This window comes from Gopherus flavomarginatus, chromosome 18, assembly GCF_025201925.1.
Source record: "Gopherus flavomarginatus isolate rGopFla2 chromosome 18, rGopFla2.mat.asm, whole genome shotgun sequence".
NCBI lineage: Eukaryota > Metazoa > Chordata > Testudines > Testudinidae > Gopherus > Gopherus flavomarginatus.
Window position 1 is genome coordinate 2,292,874 of NC_066634.1, and position 21,881 is coordinate 2,314,754.

The 21,881-nt window shown below is 63.7% G+C and overlaps 2 protein-coding genes and 3 long non-coding RNA genes across 10 annotated transcripts; 2 read left to right on the forward strand and 3 right to left on the reverse strand.

Annotated features, from left to right (window-relative positions):
* Positions 1 to 196: 196 nt before the first annotated feature.
* PRAF2 (PRA1 domain family member 2) lies at positions 197 to 3,831 on the reverse strand. Of its 2 annotated transcripts, none has more exons than XM_050927400.1 (3): positions 3,636 to 3,831; positions 2,671 to 2,888; positions 197 to 540 (listed from the first exon to the last, which is right to left on the reverse strand). In XM_050927400.1, the coding sequence occupies exons 1-3, from the start codon at positions 3,812 to 3,814 to the stop codon at positions 263 to 265; spliced, it is 675 nt and encodes a 224-aa protein (XP_050783357.1). In that variant the 5' UTR covers positions 3,815 to 3,831; the 3' UTR covers positions 197 to 262. The 2 variants fall into 2 exon arrangements, with proteins under 2 accessions (XP_050783357.1, XP_050783358.1); XM_050927401.1 differs by lacking the exon at positions 197 to 540 and adding an exon at positions 756 to 1,615.
* A 2,858-nt stretch (positions 3,832 to 6,689) lies between these two features.
* LOC127036479 (uncharacterized) lies at positions 6,690 to 8,212 on the forward strand. Of its 4 annotated transcripts, none has more exons than XR_007770101.1 (3): positions 6,690 to 6,874; positions 7,184 to 7,306; positions 8,055 to 8,212. It is a non-coding gene; the product is annotated as an uncharacterized LOC127036479 (long non-coding RNA). The 4 variants fall into 4 exon arrangements; XR_007770100.1 differs by having other exon boundaries at positions 6,691 to 6,874; positions 8,096 to 8,212; XR_007770099.1 differs by lacking the exon at positions 8,055 to 8,212 and adding an exon at positions 7,665 to 7,777 and having other exon boundaries at positions 6,691 to 6,874.
* Positions 8,213 to 8,258: 46 nt separating this feature from the next.
* LOC127036493 (uncharacterized) lies at positions 8,259 to 10,519 on the reverse strand. Of its 2 annotated transcripts, none has more exons than XR_007770154.1 (3): positions 9,709 to 9,779; positions 9,108 to 9,220; positions 8,259 to 8,863 (listed from the first exon to the last, which is right to left on the reverse strand). It is a non-coding gene; the product is annotated as an uncharacterized LOC127036493 (long non-coding RNA). The 2 variants fall into 2 exon arrangements; XR_007770153.1 differs by lacking the exon at positions 8,259 to 8,863 and adding an exon at positions 10,003 to 10,519 and having other exon boundaries at positions 9,028 to 9,220; positions 9,709 to 9,758.
* A 564-nt stretch (positions 10,520 to 11,083) lies between these two features.
* Positions 11,084 to 14,867, reverse strand: PCSK1N (proprotein convertase subtilisin/kexin type 1 inhibitor). Its single transcript, XM_050927378.1, has 3 exons — positions 14,713 to 14,867; positions 12,262 to 12,791; positions 11,084 to 11,849 (listed from the first exon to the last, which is right to left on the reverse strand). The coding sequence occupies exons 1-3, from the start codon at positions 14,770 to 14,772 to the stop codon at positions 11,588 to 11,590; spliced, it is 852 nt and encodes a 283-aa protein (XP_050783335.1). The 5' UTR covers positions 14,773 to 14,867; the 3' UTR covers positions 11,084 to 11,587.
* Positions 14,868 to 19,524: 4,657 nt separating this feature from the next.
* Positions 19,525 to 21,651, forward strand: LOC127036496 (uncharacterized). Its single transcript, XR_007770159.1, has 2 exons — positions 19,525 to 19,864; positions 20,471 to 21,651. It is a non-coding gene; the product is annotated as an uncharacterized LOC127036496 (long non-coding RNA).
* Positions 21,652 to 21,881: the final 230 nt, after the last annotated feature.

Consider the following 21,881-nt stretch of genomic DNA (forward strand, 5'->3'; position numbering starts at 1 on the left):
TACTTCCTTGGGGCAGTTACATTTCACATCAGGAGGGACCTGTGTGATCTTCCAGTCTGAACTCCTCATCTCATGCAGGCCAGAGAATGGCCCTCCACTAATTCCTAGAGCAGAACAATGAATTCTGTTGGCTATCCTTTGAGTGGCTTTGGGAGACCCTACATTAAACCAAGTAAAAATGCCCCCTGCTATGGGGTAAAGAAAACCTGGATTCTTCCAGGCTTACAGGGAATTAATTCATTGTTCAGCCACAGCTTTTTACCTACTCCACAAATAAACCACAAGAGAGGCAGGGGAATGGAAAACCAATGGGATTAAAAAAAAATTCACCAGGGGAACCAGGATCTTTGTAAAATTGTTTTTCCAGGTTTTGGAGGATTTCTCCAGGGTTTTTTCTCCCCCTAACAACCCTGCCCCCACAATATGTGTGTGTGAGAAGGGAAACCCGGATTAATTTCCTGTCAACTATGGAGGAAAAGACTCCAGGGTCTTTTAAAAAGTGTTTTTCCAGGTTTTTGGAGTTCTCCAAGGTTTCTTCTCCTGGGGGGAGATGTGGAAAACTTGGTTAAAATTCCCAACTTCACAAAGAATTGAGGATTTTTTCCCCTGCATAGGTTAAGGCCCCGTGCCCCATTCCCTGCCCCTTTGAGCCAGCCAGACCCCCCCTGGGGCCAGATCAGAGCCAGTGCCTCCTAGAGGGGGAAGGCCCTGTGCCCCATTCTCCCCCTCCCCTGCCAAAAAAAGCTATGCAAGCATTTATAGCAAGAACTGGCACAGAAGTTTATTAGAATAATTTGCTCCTCAAATAAATAGGAGGAGTTGTGGATAAATACTCAGCGCCAGATACAGCATCCCACTGAATCCTCAGTGCTCCCTTGAATACACCCCTTCCCACTGCCCCACCACTCCCAGTGTTACAGCCCCTTGTTTCTTTTGTTGCCGAATAAACAAGGTATTTAGGTAGGGCCTACATAAACAGACCTAGGGGGTTGGTCCCTGGGTCAAATCATGTGGCAGGTAGTTCCACAGGTTAACCCCCCCACCCCACTCTCCTCTGCTGAATTCCCCATGCTCCTGGCTCAAAACATGTGGTCATGCAAATGGTTATCCAGCTCTCAGCCCCTCACTGGGCTCCTGGGTCAAATCATGTGGTGGCAGTAGTGCCACAGGTTAACCACAGGCCATTCTCCCCTGTGCCAAATCAGGTGGAGGGTAGTTCCACAGATTAACTACAGCTCCTCCTTCTGTTAAGCTCTCCGGACCTCTGGGTCAAATCATGTGGCAGGTAGTTCCACAGGTTAGCTGTAGCTCATCCCCTCCCCTAGTCCAAACTCAAGGCCCTGACTCGACTCAGGGGGAAGCTGCATCTTCACGGTAGTGCAGGCGGGCATGTAGGAGAGTAGCGAAGCGCAGGCCTGAGGCAACGGTGAGGGGCTGGTGGGAAGGACGGCGGTGAGGGGTGTCCGTCTCTCTCCTTAAGAGCCAGCTTCTTGTTCCTGGCCCATCGCCTCCAGCAGTAGCCCCATGGGCGTCCTCTTCAGCCCAATGCTCTCGATCTTGTTCTCGATTTTATTCTTGAGGTTCCGGAGGCGAACGGAGGCGTGGATGAGAATCACTGCAAGTGGTGGTGGTGGTGGTGGTGGGGAGGAAGCGAGAAAGGGGGGGGCTGAAAGCATCCCCATCGCTTGCTAAGAACTGCCCCAGGCCCCCGCAACCCAGGTCTTGCGACACAGCAAAGCAGCAAGTTGCTACTCCCTGCCGCCACTCGCATGTGTGGCTGTGGCTGTGGCTGTCAGAATGCGCCTGCCATGCCACAGTGTTTCCATGCAGGGCGTGTTTGCAGGCAACTTCCCACAGCAAAAGCGGCACCAGGGCGGGGACTGCACGCATGGATGCTGTGGCGAGAATGCATGTGCCATGCCCCCGCCCACTGGCAAAAGGATGCAGCAGCATGGGGGTCTGCATCGGTGGACATGCATCTAACATGCAACCAGTCACTGCAACCGATGCAACAGGGCGGTGACGGCCAGCCTGGCTCTTGCAGTGAAAACGCAGGGGCCTGCTGCACGCAGGGATGCTGTGGCTGGGCTGCACCGACACGCACAGCAGGAATGCATCTAACATGCCCCGCCCCTGCCCCATGCTTGCAGCACGGCCCCCAGAGCGCAGCCCCTGCATTGGCAGATGCTTCAGCAGCCGTGGCACGAAGATGCAACTGCCTGCAGCAGGGAGGCTGCAGGAACGGCCCGGCCAGCTGCCTGCGACTAGGAAATGCAACTGCCCTCCAGGGTGGGGGCTGCATGCATGGATCTGCCTGCCAGGAAGCAACAGCCGTGCACCCCTTGTCCTCCCTCCAGCCAGCATGTAGCATGTGACCCGTGGATCTGACTCCCCCCAGCCCAAGCACTGTGTTCACCCCCTGCCTGCCCCACTCACTCCCATCAATCCCCCTGTTCCACTTCCCCCATCAACCCCACCCCCCTGATCTCTGCTACCCCATGCGTCCTCACCCCCAAATTCCACCCCAGCAAACCTGGCCCTCTTCCTCTGTTCCATCCCGTCCCACAGCATTCCCTAGGCCCTACTTAACCTGACCCCATAGATTCGACACCCCCATCAGCCCTGCCTCAACCCCTCACCCTACCGCCCATCCCTCCCCCTCCCACTCACTGGAGATGGGCAGGGCGACTGTTAGCAGGAAGACCTCTGAGCCCCCCAAGAGAGACACCAGGCCATAGGCGCTCCCCAGCACGGCCAGGAGGCTGGCGCCGGGGTAGCTGCGCCGGAAGCGCCGGATCGGGGCCTTGTTCTCGGCCGCCCAGACGAAGGCGACGAAGACGAGGGTCACCGTGGAGCTGGAGAGAAGGGTGTGCAGGGGCCGGAAGTACCTGCCGGGACAGGGCAGAGTGAGAACCCAGGAGTCCCGGTGTCCACATTTTGCATTGACCCCGCCCCGGAGCATGCGCCCCCCCTTGCATAGAGCATAAATGGCCCCCCACCGCTTGTATCGACTCCCTGGGGAGCAGGCATGGCCCCCCACCCCTTGCACTGACCTCCCTGAACATTGCATGGCCCCCCAAGCCTTGAAGTGACCCCCACCAGCATGCAAGCCCCCCACCCCTTGCACTGACCCCCATCAGCATGCATGCCCCCTACCTCTTGCATTGACGCCCCCCAGCATGCACACCTCCCCACCTCTTGCACTGACCCCCCCAGCATGCACGCCCCCCCTTGCACTGACCCCCCGAACATTGCACAGCCCCATATCCCTTGCATTGACCCCCTCAACATTGCACCCCCCGAGCAGGCACAGCCCCCCCTTGCACTGACCCCTCCGCTTGCACTGACCCCCCAACATTGCACGGCCCCCCGCCCCTGCACGGACCCCCCCGCCGGCGCTCACCCCCCCCGAGCAGGCACAGCCCCCGCCCCTTGCACTGACCCCCCTCGAACATTGCACACCCCTCCCTTGCACTGACACCCCCCCCCGCACATTGCAAGGACCCCTCCCCGGCGCTCATCCCCCCCCGAGCAGGCACGGCCCCCTCCCCTTGCACTGACCCCCCCGAATATTGCACGCCCCCCCTTGCACTGACTCCCCCGCACATTGCAGGGCCCCCACCCCTTGCACTGACCCCCCCAGCAGCAGCGCCAGCCCCAGGCCCAGCCCGTAGTTGCTCTGATAGTAGAGCAGGTTGTTGAGGACCCGGTTCCTCCAGCGCTGCGGGTCGCGCGGGTCCGGGGCCGCCAGGCGCGCGGGGCCCAGCAGGAAATCGTCCAGGGCCCGCAGCGGGGGCGGCCGCACCTCGGACATCTTCAGCGCCCGGGCCGCCGACTACAGCCCCCGGCATGCACCGCGCCGCCGCCGTCCGCCCGCCCGGGGCCGCCCTCCGCGGGGCCGCCTGGGAAATGGAGTCCTGGAGGGGACAGGGCTGGGAGCCAGAAATCCTGGGTTCTCTCCCCGGCTCCGGGAGGGGAGTGGGGTCTAGTGGTTAGAGCAGGGGGAGCTGGGAGCCAGGACTCCTGGGTTCTCTCCCTGGCTCCTGGAACGATCTCAAGCTAATTGTCCTGAAAAGTCTACCGCTGTCCCCAGCCCACCCCCAGAAGTGGTTGCATCTGTTGCTGCTGCCCCATACTTGTGTGAGTCCCTGCTGCCCCCTGCTGGTGGGGACTGCCCTGGGTGTGGGTGTGTCCAGGATTTGGGGGGTGTTGACTAAACAGGTGATTGTGCCGGCTGGCAGGTAGGTTGCTGGTTGTGGGTGTGGGGGCCAATACATAGGGGCTCTGTGGGTGGGGGTTCTGGGTGTGGGGTGCAGTGCATGGGGGCGCTGTGGGTGGGGGTTCTGGGTGTGATGGGCAGTGCATGGGGGTGCTGTAGGGTGGGGATTGTGGGGGCAGGGCATAGGGGTGCTGTAGGGTGAGGGTTGCGGGTGTGGGGGACAGTGTATAGGGGTGCTGTGGGTGGGGGGTGGGAGCAGTGCATACAGGTGCTGTAGGGTGGGAGCTATAGGTGTGAATGGCAGTGCATAGGGGTGCTGTAGGGTGGGGGTTGTGGGTGGGGGGCAGTGCATGGGGGCGCTGTAGGGTGGGGCTTGCGAGTGTGGGGGCAGTGCATGGGGTGCTGTAGGTGGGGGTTGTGGGTGGGGGGGCAGGGCATAGGGCTGCTGTAGGGTGGGAGTTGCGGGTGTGGGGGACAGTGTATGGGGGTGCTGTGGGTGGGGTGACCGTTCATAAGGGTGCTGTAGGGTGGGGGTTGTGGGTGGGGGGGCAGTGTATAGGAGTGCTGTGAGTAGGGATTGGGGGTGGAGACAGTGCATACAGGTGCTGTAGGGTGGGGGCTGTAGGTGTGAGGGGCAGGGCATAGGGGTGCTGTGGGTGGGGGTTGGGGGCAGTGCATACAGATGCTGTAGGGTGGGGGCTGTAGGTGTGAGGGGCAGGGCATAGGGGTGCTGTGGGTGGGGGTGGGGGCAGTGCATACAGGTGCTGTAGGGTGGGGGCTGTAGGTGTGAGGGGCAGGGCATAGGGGTGCTGTAGGGTGGAGGATGTGGGTGTGAGGGCGGTGCATAGGGGTGCTGTGGGTGGGGGTTGGGGCAGTGCATACAGGTGCTGTAGGGTGGGGGCTGTAGTGTGAGGGGCAGTACATAGGGGTGCTGTGGGGGGGGATGGGGCAGTGCATACAGGTGCTGTAGGGTGGGGGCTGTAGGTGTGAGGGGCAGGGCATAGGGGTGCTGTGGGTGGGGTTTGGGGGCAGTGCATACAGGTGCTGTAGGGTGGGGGCTGTAGTGTGAGGGGCAGTACATAGGGGTGCTGTGGGGGGGGATGGGGGCAGTGCATACAGGTGCTGTAGGGTGGAGGATGTGGGTGTGAGGGCGGTGCATAGGGGTGCTGTGGGTGGGGGTTGGGGCAGTGCATACAGGTGCTGTAGGGTGGGGGCTGTAGGTGTGAGGGGCAGGGCATAGGGGTGCTGTAGGGTGGAGGATGTGGGTGTGAGGGCGGTGCATAGGGGTGCTGTGGGTGGGGGTTGGGGAGGTGCATACAGGTGCTGTAGGGTGGAGGCTGTAGGTGTGAGGGGCAGGGCATAGGGGTGCTGTAGGGTGGAGGATGTCGGTGTGAGGGTGGTGCATAGGGGTGCTGTGGGTGGGGGTTGGGGCAGTGCATACAGGTGCTGTAGGGTGGGGGCTGTAGGTGTGAGGGGCAGTGCATAAGGGTGCTGTGGGTGGGGGTGGGGGTGGGGGCAGTGCATACAGGTGCTGTAGGGTGGGGGCTGTAGGTGTGAGGCGCAGGGCATAGGGGTGCTGTGGGTGGGGGTTGGGGGCAGTGCATACAGGTGCTGTAGGGTGGGGGCTGTAGGTGTGAGGGGCAGTGCATAAGGGTGCTGTGGGTGGGGGCAGTGCATACAGGTGCTGTAGGGTGGGGGCTGTAGGTGTGAGGGGCAGGGCATGGGGTGCTCTGGGTGGGGGTGGGGGTGGGGGTGGGGGCAGTGCATACAGGTGCTGTAGGGTGGGGGCTGTAGGTGTGAGGGGCAGGGCATAGGGGTGCTGTAGGGTGGAGGATGTGGGTTGAGGGCGGTGCATGGGGTGCAGTGGGTGGGGGTTGTGCGTGGGGGGCAGTGCATAGGGGCGCAGTGGGTGGGGGTTGTATTGGGCATGGGGGAGGGCCTGCAGGAGAGGTTGGCAGTGTTGAGGGGCCGACCCCAGCTCTCTGGAGCAAGGGAGCGCAGCAGGACCCACAGAGGAGTTGTGCGCCAGCTCGCAGGCAGATCCAGCAGGCCACAGCCAGGAGCAAGGGAGCGAAACAGGTTGCAAAGAGGCGGAAGGGACCCTGGTTCGCTGCCCCCCAACCCCACCCCACCCAACCCCAAGCGATAGAAGGACACAAGTTGCTGAGTGGACGAGTCGGCTGCTCTCCAGAGACAGGCCCAGTGGAAGAGCAAAGGAGTGAGGGAATGAGACAGGCCCAGTGGAGGAGGAGTGCTGGAGCGAGGGAACGAGACAGGCCCAGCGGAGGAGTGTGGGAGCGAGGGAACGAGACAGGCCCGGTGGAGGAGGCGTACCGGAGCGAGGGAACGAGACAGGCCCGGAGGAGGAGGCGTACCAGAGCGAGGGAACGAGACAGGCCCGGTGGAGGAGGCGCACCGGAGCGAGGGAACGAGACAGGCCCAGAGGAGGAGTAGTACCAGAGAGAGGAAATGAGACAGGGCCGGTGGAAGAGGAGTACTGGAGCGAGGGAACAAGACAGGCCCGGTGGAGGAGGAGTACTGGAGCGAGGGAACGAGACAGGCCGGTGGAGGAGGAGTGCCGGAGCGAGGGAACGAGACCGGCCCGGTGGAGGAGGCGCGCCGGAGCGAGGGAACGAGACAGGCCCAGTGGAGGAGGTGTGCCGGAGCGAGGGAACGAGACAGGCCGGTGGAGGAGTACCGGAGCGAGGGAACGAGACAGGCCGGTGGAGGAGTACCGGAGAGAGGGAACGAGACTGGCCCGGTGGAGGAGGCGCACCGGAGCAAGGGAACAAGACAGGCCCGGTGAACGAGACAGGCCCGGAGGAGGAGGAATACTGGAGCGAGGGAATGAGACAGGCCCGGTGGAGGAGGAGTGCTGGAGCGAGAGCGAGGGAACGAGACAGGCCCGGTGGAGGAGGAGTGCTGGAGCGAGAGCGAGGGAACGAGACAAGCCCGGTGGAGGAGGAGTGCCGGAGCGAGGGAACGAGACAGGCCCGGTGGAGGAGGAGTGCCGGAGCGAGGGAACGAGACAGGCCCGGTGGAGGAGGAGTGCCGGAGCGAGGGAACGAGACAGGCCCGGTGGAGGAGGTGTACCGGAGCGAGGGAACGAGACAGGCCCAGGGGAGGAGGAGTACCGGAGCGAGGGAACGAGACCGGCCCGGTGGAGGAGGCGCACCGGAGCAAGGGAACAAGACAGGCCCGGTGAACGAGACAGGCCCGGAGGAGGAGGAATACTGGAGCGAGGGAATGAGACAGGCCCGGTGGAGGAGGAGTGCTGGAGCGAGAGCGAGGGAACGAGACAGGCCCGGTGGAGGAGGAGTGCTGGAGCGAGAGCGAGGGAACGAGACAGGCCCGGTGGAGGAGGAGTGCCGGAGCGAGGGAACGAGACAGGCCCGGTGGAGGAGGAGTGCCGGAGCGAGGGAACGAGACAGGCCCAGGGGAGGAGGAGTGCCGGAGCGAGGGAACGAGACAGGCCCGGTGGAGGAGGAGTGCCGGAGCGAGGGAACGAGACAGGCCCGGTGGAGGAGGAGTGCCGGAGCGAGGGAACGAGACAGGCCCAGGGGAGGAGGAGTGCCGGAGCGAGGGAACGAGACAGGCCCAGGGGAGGAGGAGTACCGGAGCGAGGGAACGAGACAGGACCGGTGGAGGAGTACCGGAGCGAGGGAACGAGACCGGCCCGGTGGAGGAGGCGCACCGGAGCAAGGGAACAAGACAGGCCCGGTGAACGAGACAGGCCCGGAGGAGGAGGAATACTGGAGCGAGGGAATGAGTCAGGCCCGGTGGAGGAGGAGTGCTGGAGCGAGAGCGAGGGAACGAGACAGGCCCGGTGGAGGAGGAGTGCCGGAGCGAGGGAACGAGACAGGCCCAGGGGAGGAGGAGTGCCGGAGCGAGGGAACGAGACAGGCCCGGTGGAGGAGGAGTGCCGGAGCGAGGGAACGAGACAGGCCCGGTGGAGGAGGAGTGCCGGAGCGAGGGAACGAGACAGGCCCCGGGGAGGAGGAGTACCGGAGCGAGGGAACGAGACAGGCCCAGGGGAGGAGGAGTACCGGAGCGAGGGAACGAGACAGGACCGGTGGAGGAGGAGTGCCGGAGCGAGGGAACGAGACAGGCCCGGTGGAGGAGGTGTACCGGAGGGGGGACCACAAGGATCCACTGGCCTGGCTCTCACTCAGCTCTGGTACTGCCCCTAGGGCGGACCCCCTCAGTGCACCAGCCCCCCTTGGGATCACAGTCTCCCTGGGGGGAGCCCCTTGGCTTCTCTGCCCTCTGGGACCAACCTGCAGTGCTGCCCCCTCACGCCATGAGCTCCCCGCAGTGAGGGCCCCCCCGGAGGGAGACACCCCCCCTAAGGGAGCCACACACTCCCAGCTTCCTGAATCTGGAGTGACTCTCCCTGTGTAAACGCAGGAGACTTTATTCGGAATACAGTGTTACCAGCTGGAGCACAAAGGGGCTGGGGGCGCGGAATCCCTGGTTGTTTATTGCTGGGTGGGAAGTTTGGGGGGGCAGTGGGGGGCTCAGGGCCCCCCACAGAGCCCCCTCAACCCCCTCACTGACCCCAAACCTGCCACTGTGCCGGACATAGCCCCCAAACCCTCCAGGGCTCCCCACAGGGCCCCCTGAACCCCCTCACTGCCCCCAAACCTCCCACCATGCTGGATAGAGCCCCCCAAACCCTCCAGGGCTCCCTACAGGGCCCCCTGAACCCCCTCACTGCCCCCAAACGTCCCACTCTGCCAGACAGAGCCCCCCAAACCCTCCAGGGCTCCCTACAGGCCCCCCCTGAACCCCCTCACTGCCCCCAAACCTCCCACTCTGCCGGACAGAGCCCCCCAAACCCTCCAGGGCTCCGAACAGGGCCCCCTGAACCCCCTCACTGCCCCCAAACCTCCCACTCTGCCAGACAGAGCCCCCCAAACCCTCCAGGGCTCCCTACAGGCCCCCCTGAACCCCCTCACTGCCCCCAAACCTCCCACTCTGCCAGACAGAGCCCCCCAAACCCTCCAGGGCCCCCTGCAAAGCCCATGGAACCCCCTCACTGCTCCCAAACCTCCCACTGTGCTGGACAGAGCCCTCCCAAACCCTCCAGTGCTCCCCACAGGCCCCCCTGAACCCCCTCACTGCCCCAAGCCTCCCACTGTGCCGGACAGAGCCCCCCAAACCCTCCAGGGTTCCCCACAGGGTCCCCTGAACCCCCTCACTGCCCCCAAACCTCCCACTGTGCCGGACAGAGCCCCCCAAACCCTCCAGGGTTCCCCACAGGGTCCCCTGAACCCCCTCACTGCCCCCAAACCTCCCACTGTGCCGGACAGAGCCCCCCCCAAACCCTCCAGGGTTCCCCACAGGGCCCCCTGAACCCCCTCACTGCCCCCAAACCTCCCACTCTGCCGGACAGAGCCCCCTCTACCCCTCCAGGGTTCCCCACAGGCCCCCCTGAACCCCCTCACTGCCCCCAAACCTCCGACTCTGCCAGACAGAGCCCCCTAAACCCTCCAGGGCTCCCCACAGGGCCCCCTGAACCCCCTCACTGCCCCCAAACCTCCGAGTCTGCCAGACAGAGCCCCCCCAACCCCTCCATGGCTCCCCACAGGGCCCCCTGAACTCCCTCACTGCCCCCAAACCTCCGACTCTGTCAGACAGAGCCCCCCAACCCCTCCAGGGCTCCCCACAGGGCCCCCTGAACTCCCTCACTGCCCCCAAACCTCCCACTGTGCCGGACAATGCCCCCCAAACCCTCCAGGGCTCCCCACAGGGCCCCCTGAACCTCCTCACTGCCCTCAAACCTCCCACTGTGCCGGATAGAGCCCCCCAAACCCTCCAGGGCTCCCCCCAGGCCCCCCTCGGGCCCCAAACTCCCCCCAGTCCCCCAGCCAGCATCAGGGCTGTGGAGCAGCAGGTAGGTGGTCTCCTAGCAGCAGCCAATGGGAGGCGAGGATGCAGCTGGATTGGGGCAGCGGGGGCAGAGGGGGGCAGGCGGCTGCTGGGCCCTTTTGAGCCACAATTGGTGGAGGCGGTTCCCCCCCCACAGCCCTGACACCCCCCCAGACTCAGAAGTGGGGGGCTGGCTGGAGGGGACCCCAATGCCTGACCCTCTCAAGGCTGAGAAAGGGGGCTGGCTGGACAGAGGGGACCCCGATACCTGCCTCCCCCTCACAAACTCCTCCCTCCGTCTCTCAGGCTCACCCCTAGCAAGGCCCGATTTGGGGCTGATGGTGGATGGACCCGACCCCTCTCCTCAGCACGGCGCCCCCCACCGTCCGGCCCTGACTGCCAGGGGAAAGCGCCCCCCTACTGAGCCCCCCAACCCACAGCATGGTGCCCCCCTGCCTGGCCCCCCCAACCCGCTCCCTGCAGCACAGCACCGCCCCAGTGCCCGGCCCTGATTGCAAAGGGAGAGCGCCCCCTACTGAGCCCCCCGACCCACAGCACAGCACCCTCCAGTGCCCCGCCCCGATTGCTAAGGGAGAGCGCCCCCTGCCTGGCCTCCCAACCTCCTCCCCAGAGCACAGCACCCCCCCCCAGCGCCCGGCCCCAATTGCTAAGGGAGAGCGCCCCCTAATGAGCCCCCTGACCCACAGCACGGTGCCTCCCACCCCAACTGCCATGGGAGAGCACCCCGTACTGAGCCCCCCAACCCGCTCCCCACAGCACAGCAACCCCCCAGCGCCCTGCCCCAATTGCTAAGGGAGAGCGCCCGCTACTGAGCCCCCCGACCCACAGCACAGCACCGCCCCCAGTGCCTGGCCCTGATTGCTAAGGGAGAGCGCCCCCTACTGAGCCCCCCAACCCACTCCCCACAGCATGGCACTTCCTAGCTGTGGGGCGGGGCGCCAGAGGCACACACATGGAAACCACCACTCCACCTTTACATCAAAATACCTGACAAGCCTTTATTTCATTAATTAATTAATCAACACCAGACGGACAGACGGGGGGGGGGGGCGTTACTGAATGGACTGATGGAAGCAGGGGGAACCAGGGGGGTGGGGGGCAGAGCTAGGGTAGTGGGGGAAATGGGGGGTTCAGAGCTGGGGGGCCAGAGCCCTGGGGACAATAGGGGGCTCGGAGCTGGGACACTGGGGGGCAGAGCCCGGGTGGGGAATAAGGGTCTTGAAGCATGTAGGGGGCGAGCCGTCACCCTAATGGGGGGGGCAGTTGGCTTGTGGGGGAGAGACGTGGGGCCCAGAGATAAGCCGGCCTGCGGAGGGAGGTGTCATGGGGGGGCAGAGATTGGGGGGCTAGGAGCAAGGCAGCCCCTCCTCCGTGCCCACAGGCTGGCTACATTCAGAGACGGACAGGGCAGGGGGGACGTAAGCCCCTCCCTTGCCGCATTAGCACTCACTGGGCCCTGGGGGGGGGGTGTCCCCGTTACTCAGGCAGATACCTCAGCAGGGGCTCCCCTCCATATGCCCCCCTCCGCCCCCCAACAGCTGCCTCCTCCTCCTCTTCCTCTGTCCTCTTGGCCCGCTGCAGCTGGGGTGCCCCCGCCTCGGGGCCCTCCCCGTCGCCCCCCAGCCGCTTCACGCGCAGCAGGGTGGGGGGTTCTTCCTCCAGCCCCCGGCGCAGGCGTTTGGGGTGGCGGGGGGGTCGCATCTCGCCACCCCCCGTGAGGATCCGGCCCACCAGGTACCTGCGAGCCAGAGAAAAAACAGAGTTAGAACCCAGGCGTCCGGGCTCCCAGCCCCTCCGCTCTAACCACCAGCCCCCACTCCCCTCCCAGAGCCAGGGAGAGAACCCAGGAGTTCTGGCTCCCAGCCCCCCTGCTCTAACCACCAGCCCCTACTCCCCTCCCAGAGCCAGGGAGAGAACCCAGGAATCTTGGCTTCCAGCCCCCCTGCTCTAACCACTGGACCCCCCTCCCCTCCCCTCCCCTCCCCAAGCCAGGGAGAGAACCCAGGAGTCCTAAATCCGAAAGCCCTACTGGGGCACATGGCCTTTTCCCTCTAGGGGGCGCTGACCCCCATGCTGCCCCAGTGGGGATGGGACTGGCTGCCTCAGGGGGGTGGGGAATGGGGCCCGGGGTCCAGCCCTTCTCCAAGCACCTCAGCATCTCCGCATCCATCTCCCCAGGCTCCTCATCACCCGGCTCGTCCTGGTGGTTCTCGTAGGCCCCATCTGTCCGGTAACGGCTCAGCTGGGGTGGGGCCGGGGCCCGGGTCCTGGGGGGGGCGCCCGCCCCAGTCTCATCGTAATCGGGGTATGAGGCCCCCCTAGCCTGGTCCCACAGCTGCAAGAGAGAGGCCAGGGGGACCGATTCCTGGAGAAGGCGCTGGAGAGCCAGGGCGGCCTGGGCCCTATCCTGCCTCCAGCGGCCACCGGGGGGCACCTCCTGGAGCCACGGGGTGCCCCCTGGCTCGTCCTCCCGCCACCGGCCTGCAGGGGGAGCCCCCAGCCTCTCCAGCGCCTGGGCCAGCAGCTCGTCCTGGGCCAGCGGCCCCAGCCGGGGGTAGTAGATCTCGTTGGCCAGCCCCATCTCCCCCTCGTAGGGAGTCCCCCGCAGGTCCCGTCGGAATCGCCGAGGGCCCCCGGCCGAGTCGTGGGGCAGCGCCCCCCTGGGGCCGGCGGGAAGAGCCTGTGGGGAAAACACCGAGAGAAAGAGGTGGAGAGGTGAATGGACGGTACCCAACGTACCCAGGCTATTCCCAGCGAACCCAGGAGTCCTGGCTCCCAGAACCGCCCGCTCTAACTACTAACCCCACTCCCCTCCCAGAGCTGAGAGAGAAGCCAGGAGTCCTGGTTCCCATCCTCCCCGCTCTAACCACCGGACCCCACTCCCTTCCCAGACCAAGAGAGAACCCAGGAGTCCTGGCTCCCAGAACCGCCCGCTCTAACTACTAACCCCACTCCCCTCCCAGAGCTGGGAGAGAAGCCAGGCGTCCTGGTTCCCATCCTCCCCGCTCTAACCACCGGACCCCACTCCCTTCCCAGACCAAGAGAGAACCCAGGAGTCCTGGCTCCCAGCCCCCCTGCTCTAACCACCAGCCTCCACTCCCTTTCCAGACCAAGAGAGACCCCCGGAGTCCTGGCTCCCAGCCCCCCTGCTCTAACCACCAGCCCCCACTCCCTTCCCAGACCAAGAGAGAACCCAGGAGTCCTGGCTCCCAGCGCCCCCCCCCCTGCCATCCTGCTCTAACCACCAAACCCCGCTCCCTTCCCAGAGCCAGGAGTGCTGCTCCTTTCAGCACAGGGCAGCTCCCCGCCTTTTCCAGCTAATGGAGGGGGGTGGGTCAGCAAATGGGGGGCAGGTCTGAGAGATGGTGGAGGAGGGGCATCTCTGCAGTGATTCCCCCCCCCATGTGTCTGTGGCAGCCGGGCTCTGATGGCTGAGTCACTAGGAGTGCCGGGGGGGGGGGGGGGATTGGCTGGCAGCTGGGGGAGATGGGGAGGGGTTAGTGGGGGGGTGCGCTGCCAGCCCCGGCCCCCCAGGCATCACGGGCTGCTCGTTGTCTGTGGCTGGCGAGGCCCCTTCTCGTTCTTTCTTTCTCTCTCCCCCCACCCCGCTTGCCCTCCACCCTGTGCAGGGCCCCTGGCTCCCCTCTGCTGCTGAAAGGCAGCTGCTTCTGGGGCGGAGTGCGACAGTGACACAGAACCCCCCATCCCCCGCCGTCCTCTGGACCACCCATCCCCCTCCCCCTCAAACAGCCCATCCCCCTAGACCCCCAAACATACCCCACACCCAGACTTCCCATCCTCCTCAAGTATCCCAGTCCCCAGACCTCCCCAAACACCCCCATCCCCTTCAAACACCCCATCGCCCTAGACTGTCACGCCCCAAACACCCTATCCCCCTAGACCCCACACGACCCAAACACCCCCATCCCCCAAACACCCCTTCCCCTAGACTGCCACCCCCAAACACCCCGATCCTCAACCCCCTAGACCCTCAAACACCGCCCACCCCCTTTAAACACCCCACACTCACCTCGATCCCCCCCAGCGCCACCGTCTCGACTGAGAGGGGGAACTCACAGCAGCACCCCCGATCTCCTGCGCTGGGGGGGCGGGGTCTGGGCCTCAATGGGGATGGAGCAGCCCCAGAGATGGGACCATCAGCTCCCCCACGAGACTCCCCTGGGTCCGGGTCCATCCCCCGCCCCCCCCGAGACCATAATAAGGACTGCGGAGGAAGGGGGCGAGGGGTTCGCGTAGGGGGAGAGAGATGGGGCGCAGGGGGGAGGTGGGGAACGGGGGAGAGATGGGGTGCAGGGGGGGCGATGAGGGGAGATGGAGGGCCTGGGGGTGCGGGGGGGGGGCGCAGGAGGGCGATGAGAGGAGATGGGAATGCCGGGGGCAGGTGGGGAACGGGGGAGAGATGGGGTGCGGGGGGGCGATGAAGGGAGATGGAGGTGCTGGGGGTGCAGGGGGGAGATGGAGGTGCTGGGGGTGCAGGGGGGCGATGGGGGCGCAGGGGGCGATGAGGGGAGATGGGGGTGCGGGGGGCAGGTGGGGAGAGATGGGGCGCCGGGCTCGGGGGTCCTGGGTCCCCTCCCTACCTTCCCGGCGGCGGGGCCCAGCGCGCAGAGCAGAGCCGCCAGCATCAGGGTCGGAGCCATCGCGCAGGGACCGGACAGGATCGAACCGCGGGGAGGGGGAGACACGGACCGGCGCAGGGAGCAGCCGCTGCAGCGAAACCAGCCCCGCCCCAAGCCCCGCCCTCCCCCCTGCATCCAGCCCCCCCGGACCCTCCCCCCTGCAGCCAGCCCCCCCATCCCCCGGGATCCTCCCCCCTGCATCCATCCCCCTCCATTCCCCGGGATCCTCCTTCCTGCATCCAGCCCCCTGCATCCCCCCGGGATCCTCCCCCCTGCATCCATCCCCCCAACCCCCCAGAATCCTCCCTCCTGCATCCATCCCCCCCATCCCCCCGGGATTCTCCTTCCTGCATCCATCTCCCTCCTGCATCCAGCCCCCCCATCCCCTCCGGATCCTCCCCCCTGCATCCAGCCCCCCCCATCCCCCAGGATCCTCCTTCCTGCATCCAGCCCCCCCATGCCTCCTGCATCCAGCCCCCTGCATCCCCCCAGGATCCCCCCCCGCATCCATCTCCCCATCCCCCCGGGATCCTCCCCCCGCATCCATTCCCTCCCCCCCCGGGGATCCTCTTTCCTGCATCCATCCCCCCCATCCCCCCGGGATCCTCCCGCCTGCATCCAGCCCCCCCCATCTCCCGGGATCCTCCCCCCGGCAGGGGCTGCGGGTTGGGAGTGGGGGAGACCAGCAGGCTGGGGGGGCATCTTGGTCCCTCCCTGATAATTAATTTCTGCTTCCTGCAGCATCCATTGCCATGGAGACATAATTACTCATTTATGAAGGGGCGGGGAGAGAAAGTGCAAGATGGGATAGACCCAAGGTGGCCTCACTCCCGCCCCCACCCCGCCATCCCGGCCGGTGCCCCTCACTCCCGACCTGCAGCCCCTGCCCCCCACAGCCCTGTCCCCCAGCTCCGCCAGTGCCTCACTCCCGACTTGCAGCCCCTGCTAGCCCAGCCCTGGGCTCCCTGCAGCTCTGCCAGTGCTCCTCACTCCCGACCCGCAGCCCCCTGTTGCATTTGGCAAGTCTCCGACCGCCCCCCCCCCCGTCACTGGCAGGTGTTGTGAGAGCTGTAAATACAGGAGCCGCAGCGTGAGCAGCCAGGGCCGATGAGCCCTAGGGGAGGCTGCATCTCACTGTCTGCTCGGGAATGAATTAGTTATGGCAGAATCCATTAGTGCCCTTTTCTTCTCTGCCGCTTTTCCTGGTTCCCAGCCCAGCCCTCTACAACCAGCAGTCCTCGGCTGCCGAACTGAGAGAGTCCAGGTCAGCACTGAGATGCGGCCACCTCTGGGGCGGGGCAGCTGAGGAACAGCAGCACATAACACCATACGGGGATGGCTTTCCCAGCACTGCGATGCGGCCCCTCTGGATGGAAGGATGGATTGGGTCTCAGGATGGAGTGTTGGGATGGAAGGATGCATGGATGGATGGATGGGGTGTTAGGATGGATGGATGGAAGGCTGGATAGGGTGTCGGGATGGATGGGATGTCAGGACAGGGTGTTTGGATGGAAGGATGGATGGGGTGTTGGGATGGATGGATGGATGGAAGCATGGACGGATGGATGGAAGGAAGGATGGATACATGGTGTGTCAGGATGGGGTGTCAGGATGTATAGGATGGAAGGCTGGATATGGTGTCAGGATGAATGGGATGTCAGGACGGGGTGTTTGGATGGAAGGATGGATGCATGGGGTGTTGGATGGATGGATGGATGGATGAGGTGTCGGGATGGATGGATGGAAGGCTGGATAGGGTGTCGAGATGGATGGGATGTCAGGACGGGTGTTGGGATGGAAGAATGGATGGATGGTGTATTGGATGGATGGATGGAAGGATGGAGACATGGGGTGTCAGGATGGGGTGTTTTGATGGAAGGATGGATGAGGTGTCAGGATGGATGGATGGAAGGCTGGATAGGGTGTCGGGATGGATGGGATGTCAGGATGGGGTGTTGGGATGGAAGGATGGATACATGGCGTGTCAGGATGGGGTGTTCGGATGGAAGGATTCATGGATGGATGAATGGATGAGATGTCGGGATGGATGGAAGGCTGGATAGGGTGTCGGGATGGATGGGATGTCAGGATGGAGTATTGGGACAGAACGATGGATGGATGGATGGGGTGTTGGATGGATGGATGGATACATGGTGTGTCAGGATGGGATGTTCGGATGGAAGGATTCATGGATGGATGAATGGATGAGGGGTCGGGATGGATGGAAGGCTGGATAGGGTGTCGGGATGGATGGGATGTCAGGATGGGGTATTGGGACAGAACGATGGATGGATGGATGGGGTGTTGGATGGATGGATGGAAGGATGGATACATGGTGTGTCAGCATGGATGGATGAAAGGCTGGATAGGGTGTCGGGATGGATGCGGTGTCAGGATGGGGTGTTGGGATGGAAGGATGCATGGATGGATGAGGTGTCAGGATGGATAGGATGGAAATCTGGATAGGGTGTCGGGATGGATGTGGTGTCAGGACGGGGTGTTCGGATGGAAGGATGGGGTGTTGGATGGATGTGGTGCCTGGGGATCGATGGGGTGTCTGGGGATGCTGCGAGGGCAATTGAAGGAGGTGGATGGGGTAACACAAGGGCAGTTCTGACCCAGGACCCCCCCCCCACACACACCGGAGACAGGGACTGTAACGGTGCAGCAGAGCGGTGAAAAGCAGCCCCCGGCTCCCCAACCCGTGCTGAGGTAAGGGGTGGATCCGGGGGTGGGTGGGTCCTGAGGCTGTGTATTGAGTGTGTGTATTGGGGTGTGGGTTTTGTCCATGTTGTTGCGTGTATGTAGGACATCTGTGCCTATCTTGCTGGGTGTGACTGTGGGTGTGTATCTATTTTGTAGGAAATGAATAGGACATGGGGTTTTTCCCCTACAAAGCCAGGGGTAAAAACCCAGGTGTCCTGGCTCCCCCTCCCCATCCGTGTTGTTTATCTTCCCATCCCTGAGAGCTGGTTATATTCCCACAGGGGTTGGAGATTTATGAGTTTGTTATTTCCACCTCTGCTGCCCTCTCCTTTGAACCCAGGCATTCGGGCGGGGAAATCAGGAAGCCAAGGCCCAGCGGCTGCCTCACCTCTGACCCCCCCCCACCCCCACTTTCATCTCCTGCCAGCTCCAGTACCTGCTGCGCTGGGGCCTCCCCCTCCCCCCAGCTGCACAGAGCAGGACTCCTGGGTTCTCTCCTGGCTCTGGGAGGGGAATGGGGTCTAGTGGTTAGAGTAGGGGGGGCTGGGAGCCAGGACTCCTGGGTTCTCTCTGAGGCCCTGGGAGAGGAGTGGGCTCTAGTGGGTTAGAGCGGGGGCGGGGAGAGGCTGGGAGCTAGGACTCCTGGGTTCTCTCCCTGGCTCTGGGAGGGGAGTGGGGTGTGGTGGCTGGGAGCGGGGTGTGGTGGCTGGGAGCCAGGACTCCTGGGTTCTCTCCCTGGCTCTGGGAGGAGGGTGGCAGCTAGCGAAGTGGAAAAGTGCCTTAAAGAAGTTACTAAGGTAATTCAGTGTCAGAGCCCAAAATAAAACCCAGGAGTCCTAGCTCCCAGCAACAGCCCCCCACCCCCTACTCTAACCACTAGCTCCCCCTCCCCACTTGTCTGCAGGGAGGGGTCACTCTGATGCATCCGGTCATTCGCTGGCTCACTTTCCACTCACAAAGCCAAAACCCAGAAAAGCCCAGGGCTGGGCGAGCAGGGGGTGTGGGTCGGGATTGAGGGGCACTGGCAGAGCCATGGGGAGGGGATAGGGCTGGGGGTGCAGAGGGCTGTGGGTCAGGATTCAAGGGCACCGGCAGAGCTGTGTGGAGTGAGTTCTATAACCATTACACCTCCTGTTCCTACCCTGATGTCTGGCTGCAGCCCAGTCCCCGCTGACGGTTGTGGGGCGGATGCACTATCGAAGGGCGTCTCAGGAGACCCACGCAGATTCTCCACGTCGGAGAGTAAGTGCCCTGTCTCATTGCAGCTCCTGAACTCATAATGAGAATTCATCCGGCGTGGAGGTGCAACCACCTCTGGGGCGGGGCAGCTGGGGAACAGCTGCATATAACACTGCACAGGGATGGCTTGTGCGTCGCGGAGATGCAGCCACCTCTGGGGTGGGGCAGCTGGGGAACAGCTGCATATAACACTGCACAGGGATGGCTTGTGCGTCGCGGAGATGCAGCCACCTCTGGGGTGGGGCAGCTGGGGAACAGCTGCATATAACACTGTACAGGGATGGCTTGTGTGGCGCGGAGATGAGGCCAGCTCTGAAGCAGGGCAGCTGGGGAGGCGCCGCACAGCGGATGGGGCTGCTGCTGACAGTCTGGTTGCTCCCAGGAGATGTGGATTGTCCCAGCCGGAGATCTCTGCCTGGGAAAGAGGTTCAGCCCAGCGAGGAGACATCGCTAATTCTCCTGCCCCTGACCACTGAGAAAGCAGGGAGAGGTATGAGAGAGTAGGGGCTAGTGGTTTAGAGCGGGGGGCGGGGGGGCTGGGAGCCAGAACTCCTGGGTTCTCTCCCCAGCTGTGGGAGGGCCGTGGGGGCTAGTGGTTTACAGCAGGGGGCGCTGTGGGAGCCAGGACACCTGGGTTCTCTCTCCAGTTCTGGGAGGGCAGTGGGGGCTAGTGGTTTAGAGCAGGGGAGGCTGGGAGCCAGGATTCCTGGGTTCTCTCTCCAGCTCTGGGAGGGGAGTGGGGGCTAGTGGGGTAGAGCAGGGGGGGCTGGGAGTCAGGACTCCTGGGTTCTCTCTCCAGCTCTGGGAGGGGAGTGGGTGCTAGTGGTTTAGAGTAGGCGAGGCTGGGAGCAAGGACACCTGGGTTCTTTCCCCAGCTCTGGGAGGAAAGGGGGTCTGGTAAGGTATGGGGAGTGGGACAGGGCTGGGAGCCAGGACTCCTGGGTTCCATCTCCGCTGTCCCCTCTGCTTTCAGACTCGGTACCCCAGCCCTTGGGGGGCCCTGTGGTGACCCGCTGCCCTGAGCACTGGAGGGACCAGGCTTTGCTCCCTGTGCCCCCGGTGCCTCCGGCCCGGCGGGGAAAGCAGCGTCTGGCCTCCACCGCGTCTGTCTGCAGCCACCAGAGCTGCAAATCCACTGCCTCGCACATCCAGGAGGTAGCTGGGGATGGTGAGTGCGGGGTGGGATAGCAGGGGCTGCGGGTCGGGAGGGGCATTGGCAGGGGCTGCGGGTAGGGAGTGAGGGGCACTGGCAGGGCTGGGGGCACAGGGCTGGGCTAGCAGGGGGCTGCGGATCGGGAGTGAGGAGCACCAGCAGCGCTGGGGCAGGGGAGAGGAGCCCAGGGTTGGGTTCGGGTTGCCGATTTCGCCCACAGTTGGGCATCAATTTAGCATCCGCCCAGGGTACCCTTGGGAGCTCGTTAACTCAATTATTATTATGGCCATTTCCACCGAGATAGAAAAACAAACAGTAAGGAGGCTGGGCTGGGAGCCAGGACTCCTGGGTTCTCTCCCTGGCTATGGATAGGGAATGGGGTCTAGTGGTTAGAGTGTGGGGGGGATTGGGAGCCAGGACTCCTGGGTTCTTTCACTGGCTATGGATGGGGTGTGGGGTCTAGTAGTTAGAGTGGGGGGGCTGGGCACCAGGACTCCTGGGTTCTCTCCCCAGCTCTGGGAGGGGAGTAGGGTCTAGGGATTGGAGATGGCCCAGGATCCTGGACTCCTGGGTTCTCTCTTCGGCTTAGCTCACCCTCTGCCCCCTCTTTCTCTCCCCCAGACCGCTGTGCTCACTGTGCCCTGGCCTGCCTGTTCTGCGAGTTCCTGGCGCTCTGCTCCCTGGTGCTGGACGGGCTGGGCTGCGGGGCGCTGTGCCTTGCGGGGGGGTGCTGTGCCGGGGGGGACCCCCTGGGTCAGGGCTGTGGAGGAGGCGGCTGCCCCTGCAGAGCGGGGTGCGGGCTCCTCCAGGACTGCTGCAACTCCGCCGACTGCCTGGAAATCTGCCTGGAGTGCTGCTCCATCTGCTTCCCCAGCTGACCCAGGGCTGGGGCTCAGCCCCCCCATCCCAAAGAATCCCCCCATTAGGTAAGGGCCCCCGTCCCTCATGATCCCACCCTATTCCTGTCTGGTCCTAATCCTGGCTCTCTATGGGCTAAGCCCCACCCCATACAACCCAGCTGGTGATGTCATTGGATGGACCTAGCCATGCCCCCATGAAGGGTGATGTCACCCAGTGTCCCAAGTCACACCTCCACTCATGATGTCATTCAATGAGACAAGGGCTATGGGCTGCTCACAGGGCAGGTCCTCACAACCCAACAAGCCCCACCCATCCGACTGCGGCCTTATCAGAGGTGGTAAGCCACGCCCACAATGGTGGTGATGTCACTGAGTAGAACAAGCCACACCCTATCTACTGTGATGTCATCAAAGGGTCTGCCCAGGTGTCTAGGCAGTGACACCTCCAAATAGCCCCAGCAGGGGGGCAGGGCCTGCAGGAAGCCACACCTCTATGCAGTGATGTCATTGAATGCTTGGGTGTGGTTGCCAGAGCTCCTCCTCCTCTGCTGTGATGTCATCAAATGGACTCAGATGTCACAAGTTGGAGCAGTATTAACCCCGTGGGTGCTGTCCCCAGTTTTGCAGGTGCCCCTCACTCCCGACCTGCAGCCCCTGCTAGCCCAGCCCTGGGCTCCCTTGCCCCACCTCACTTATGAGCTGGCTAAAGGTGGGTGCCGTGTCTCCCAGGAGGAGGGATAGTTGGGGCTGGGTTGGGAGGGATTCCCTCAGGAGAGCTGGAGACTGCTTGGAGTCCTGGTTCCACCCTTCTCACCCCCGCAAAGACGGGAGGATACCATGGCCCCTGAAGCTGCCCCCCACCCCCTAGGCCTCGAAGAGCAGCAGACAGAGGGGGAGCCCCCCCCCATGTTCATTCTCTTTTAAATAAATTGCATGAGCTCATTAAGCCGACCTCATTTTTTGGAAGGGGAGGGGGTGTTGAGCTAGAACTCCCAGCATGCACCTGCGCCTGACTGCCCACCCCCCCCCCCGCTAGAAATTCCTGCAATTGGGTCCCCAAGGAACTGCAAATGCCAGCATGCACTGCACCTTATCCTCCCCAGGGACCCACGAATCCCAGTATGCAATGTGCCTCATCCTGCCCCCCCATCCCAGGGAACTACACAGCCCAG

What these genes read in the sequence shown, in the direction of transcription:
- PRAF2 (XM_050927400.1), bottom strand. Translation starts at nt 3,814, where the DNA reads ATGTCCGAGGTGCGGCCGCCCCCGCTGCGGGCCCTGGACGATTTCCTG. An exon ending in CTGGCGCTGCTGCTGGGGGG is followed by an intron (nt 2,889 to 3,635) that starts GTCAGTGCAAGG and finishes CTGTCCCGGCAG; the next exon opens with GTACTTCCGGCCCCTGCACA. An exon ending in AGTCGCCCTGCCCATCTCCA is followed by an intron (nt 541 to 2,670) that starts GTGAGTGGGAGG and finishes ATCTCCCCCCAG; the next exon opens with GAGAAGAAACCTTGGAGAAC.
- PCSK1N (XM_050927378.1), bottom strand. Translation starts at nt 14,772, where the DNA reads ATGGCTCCGACCCTGATGCTGGCGGCTCTGCTCTGCGCGCTGGGCCCC. An exon ending in TGGGCCCCGCCGCCGGGAAG is followed by an intron (nt 12,792 to 14,712) that starts GTAGGGAGGGGA and finishes TTTTCCCCACAG; the next exon opens with GCTCTTCCCGCCGGCCCCAG. An exon ending in ATGGATGCGGAGATGCTGAG is followed by an intron (nt 11,850 to 12,261) that starts GTGCTTGGAGAA and finishes TCTGGCTCGCAG; the next exon opens with GTACCTGGTGGGCCGGATCC.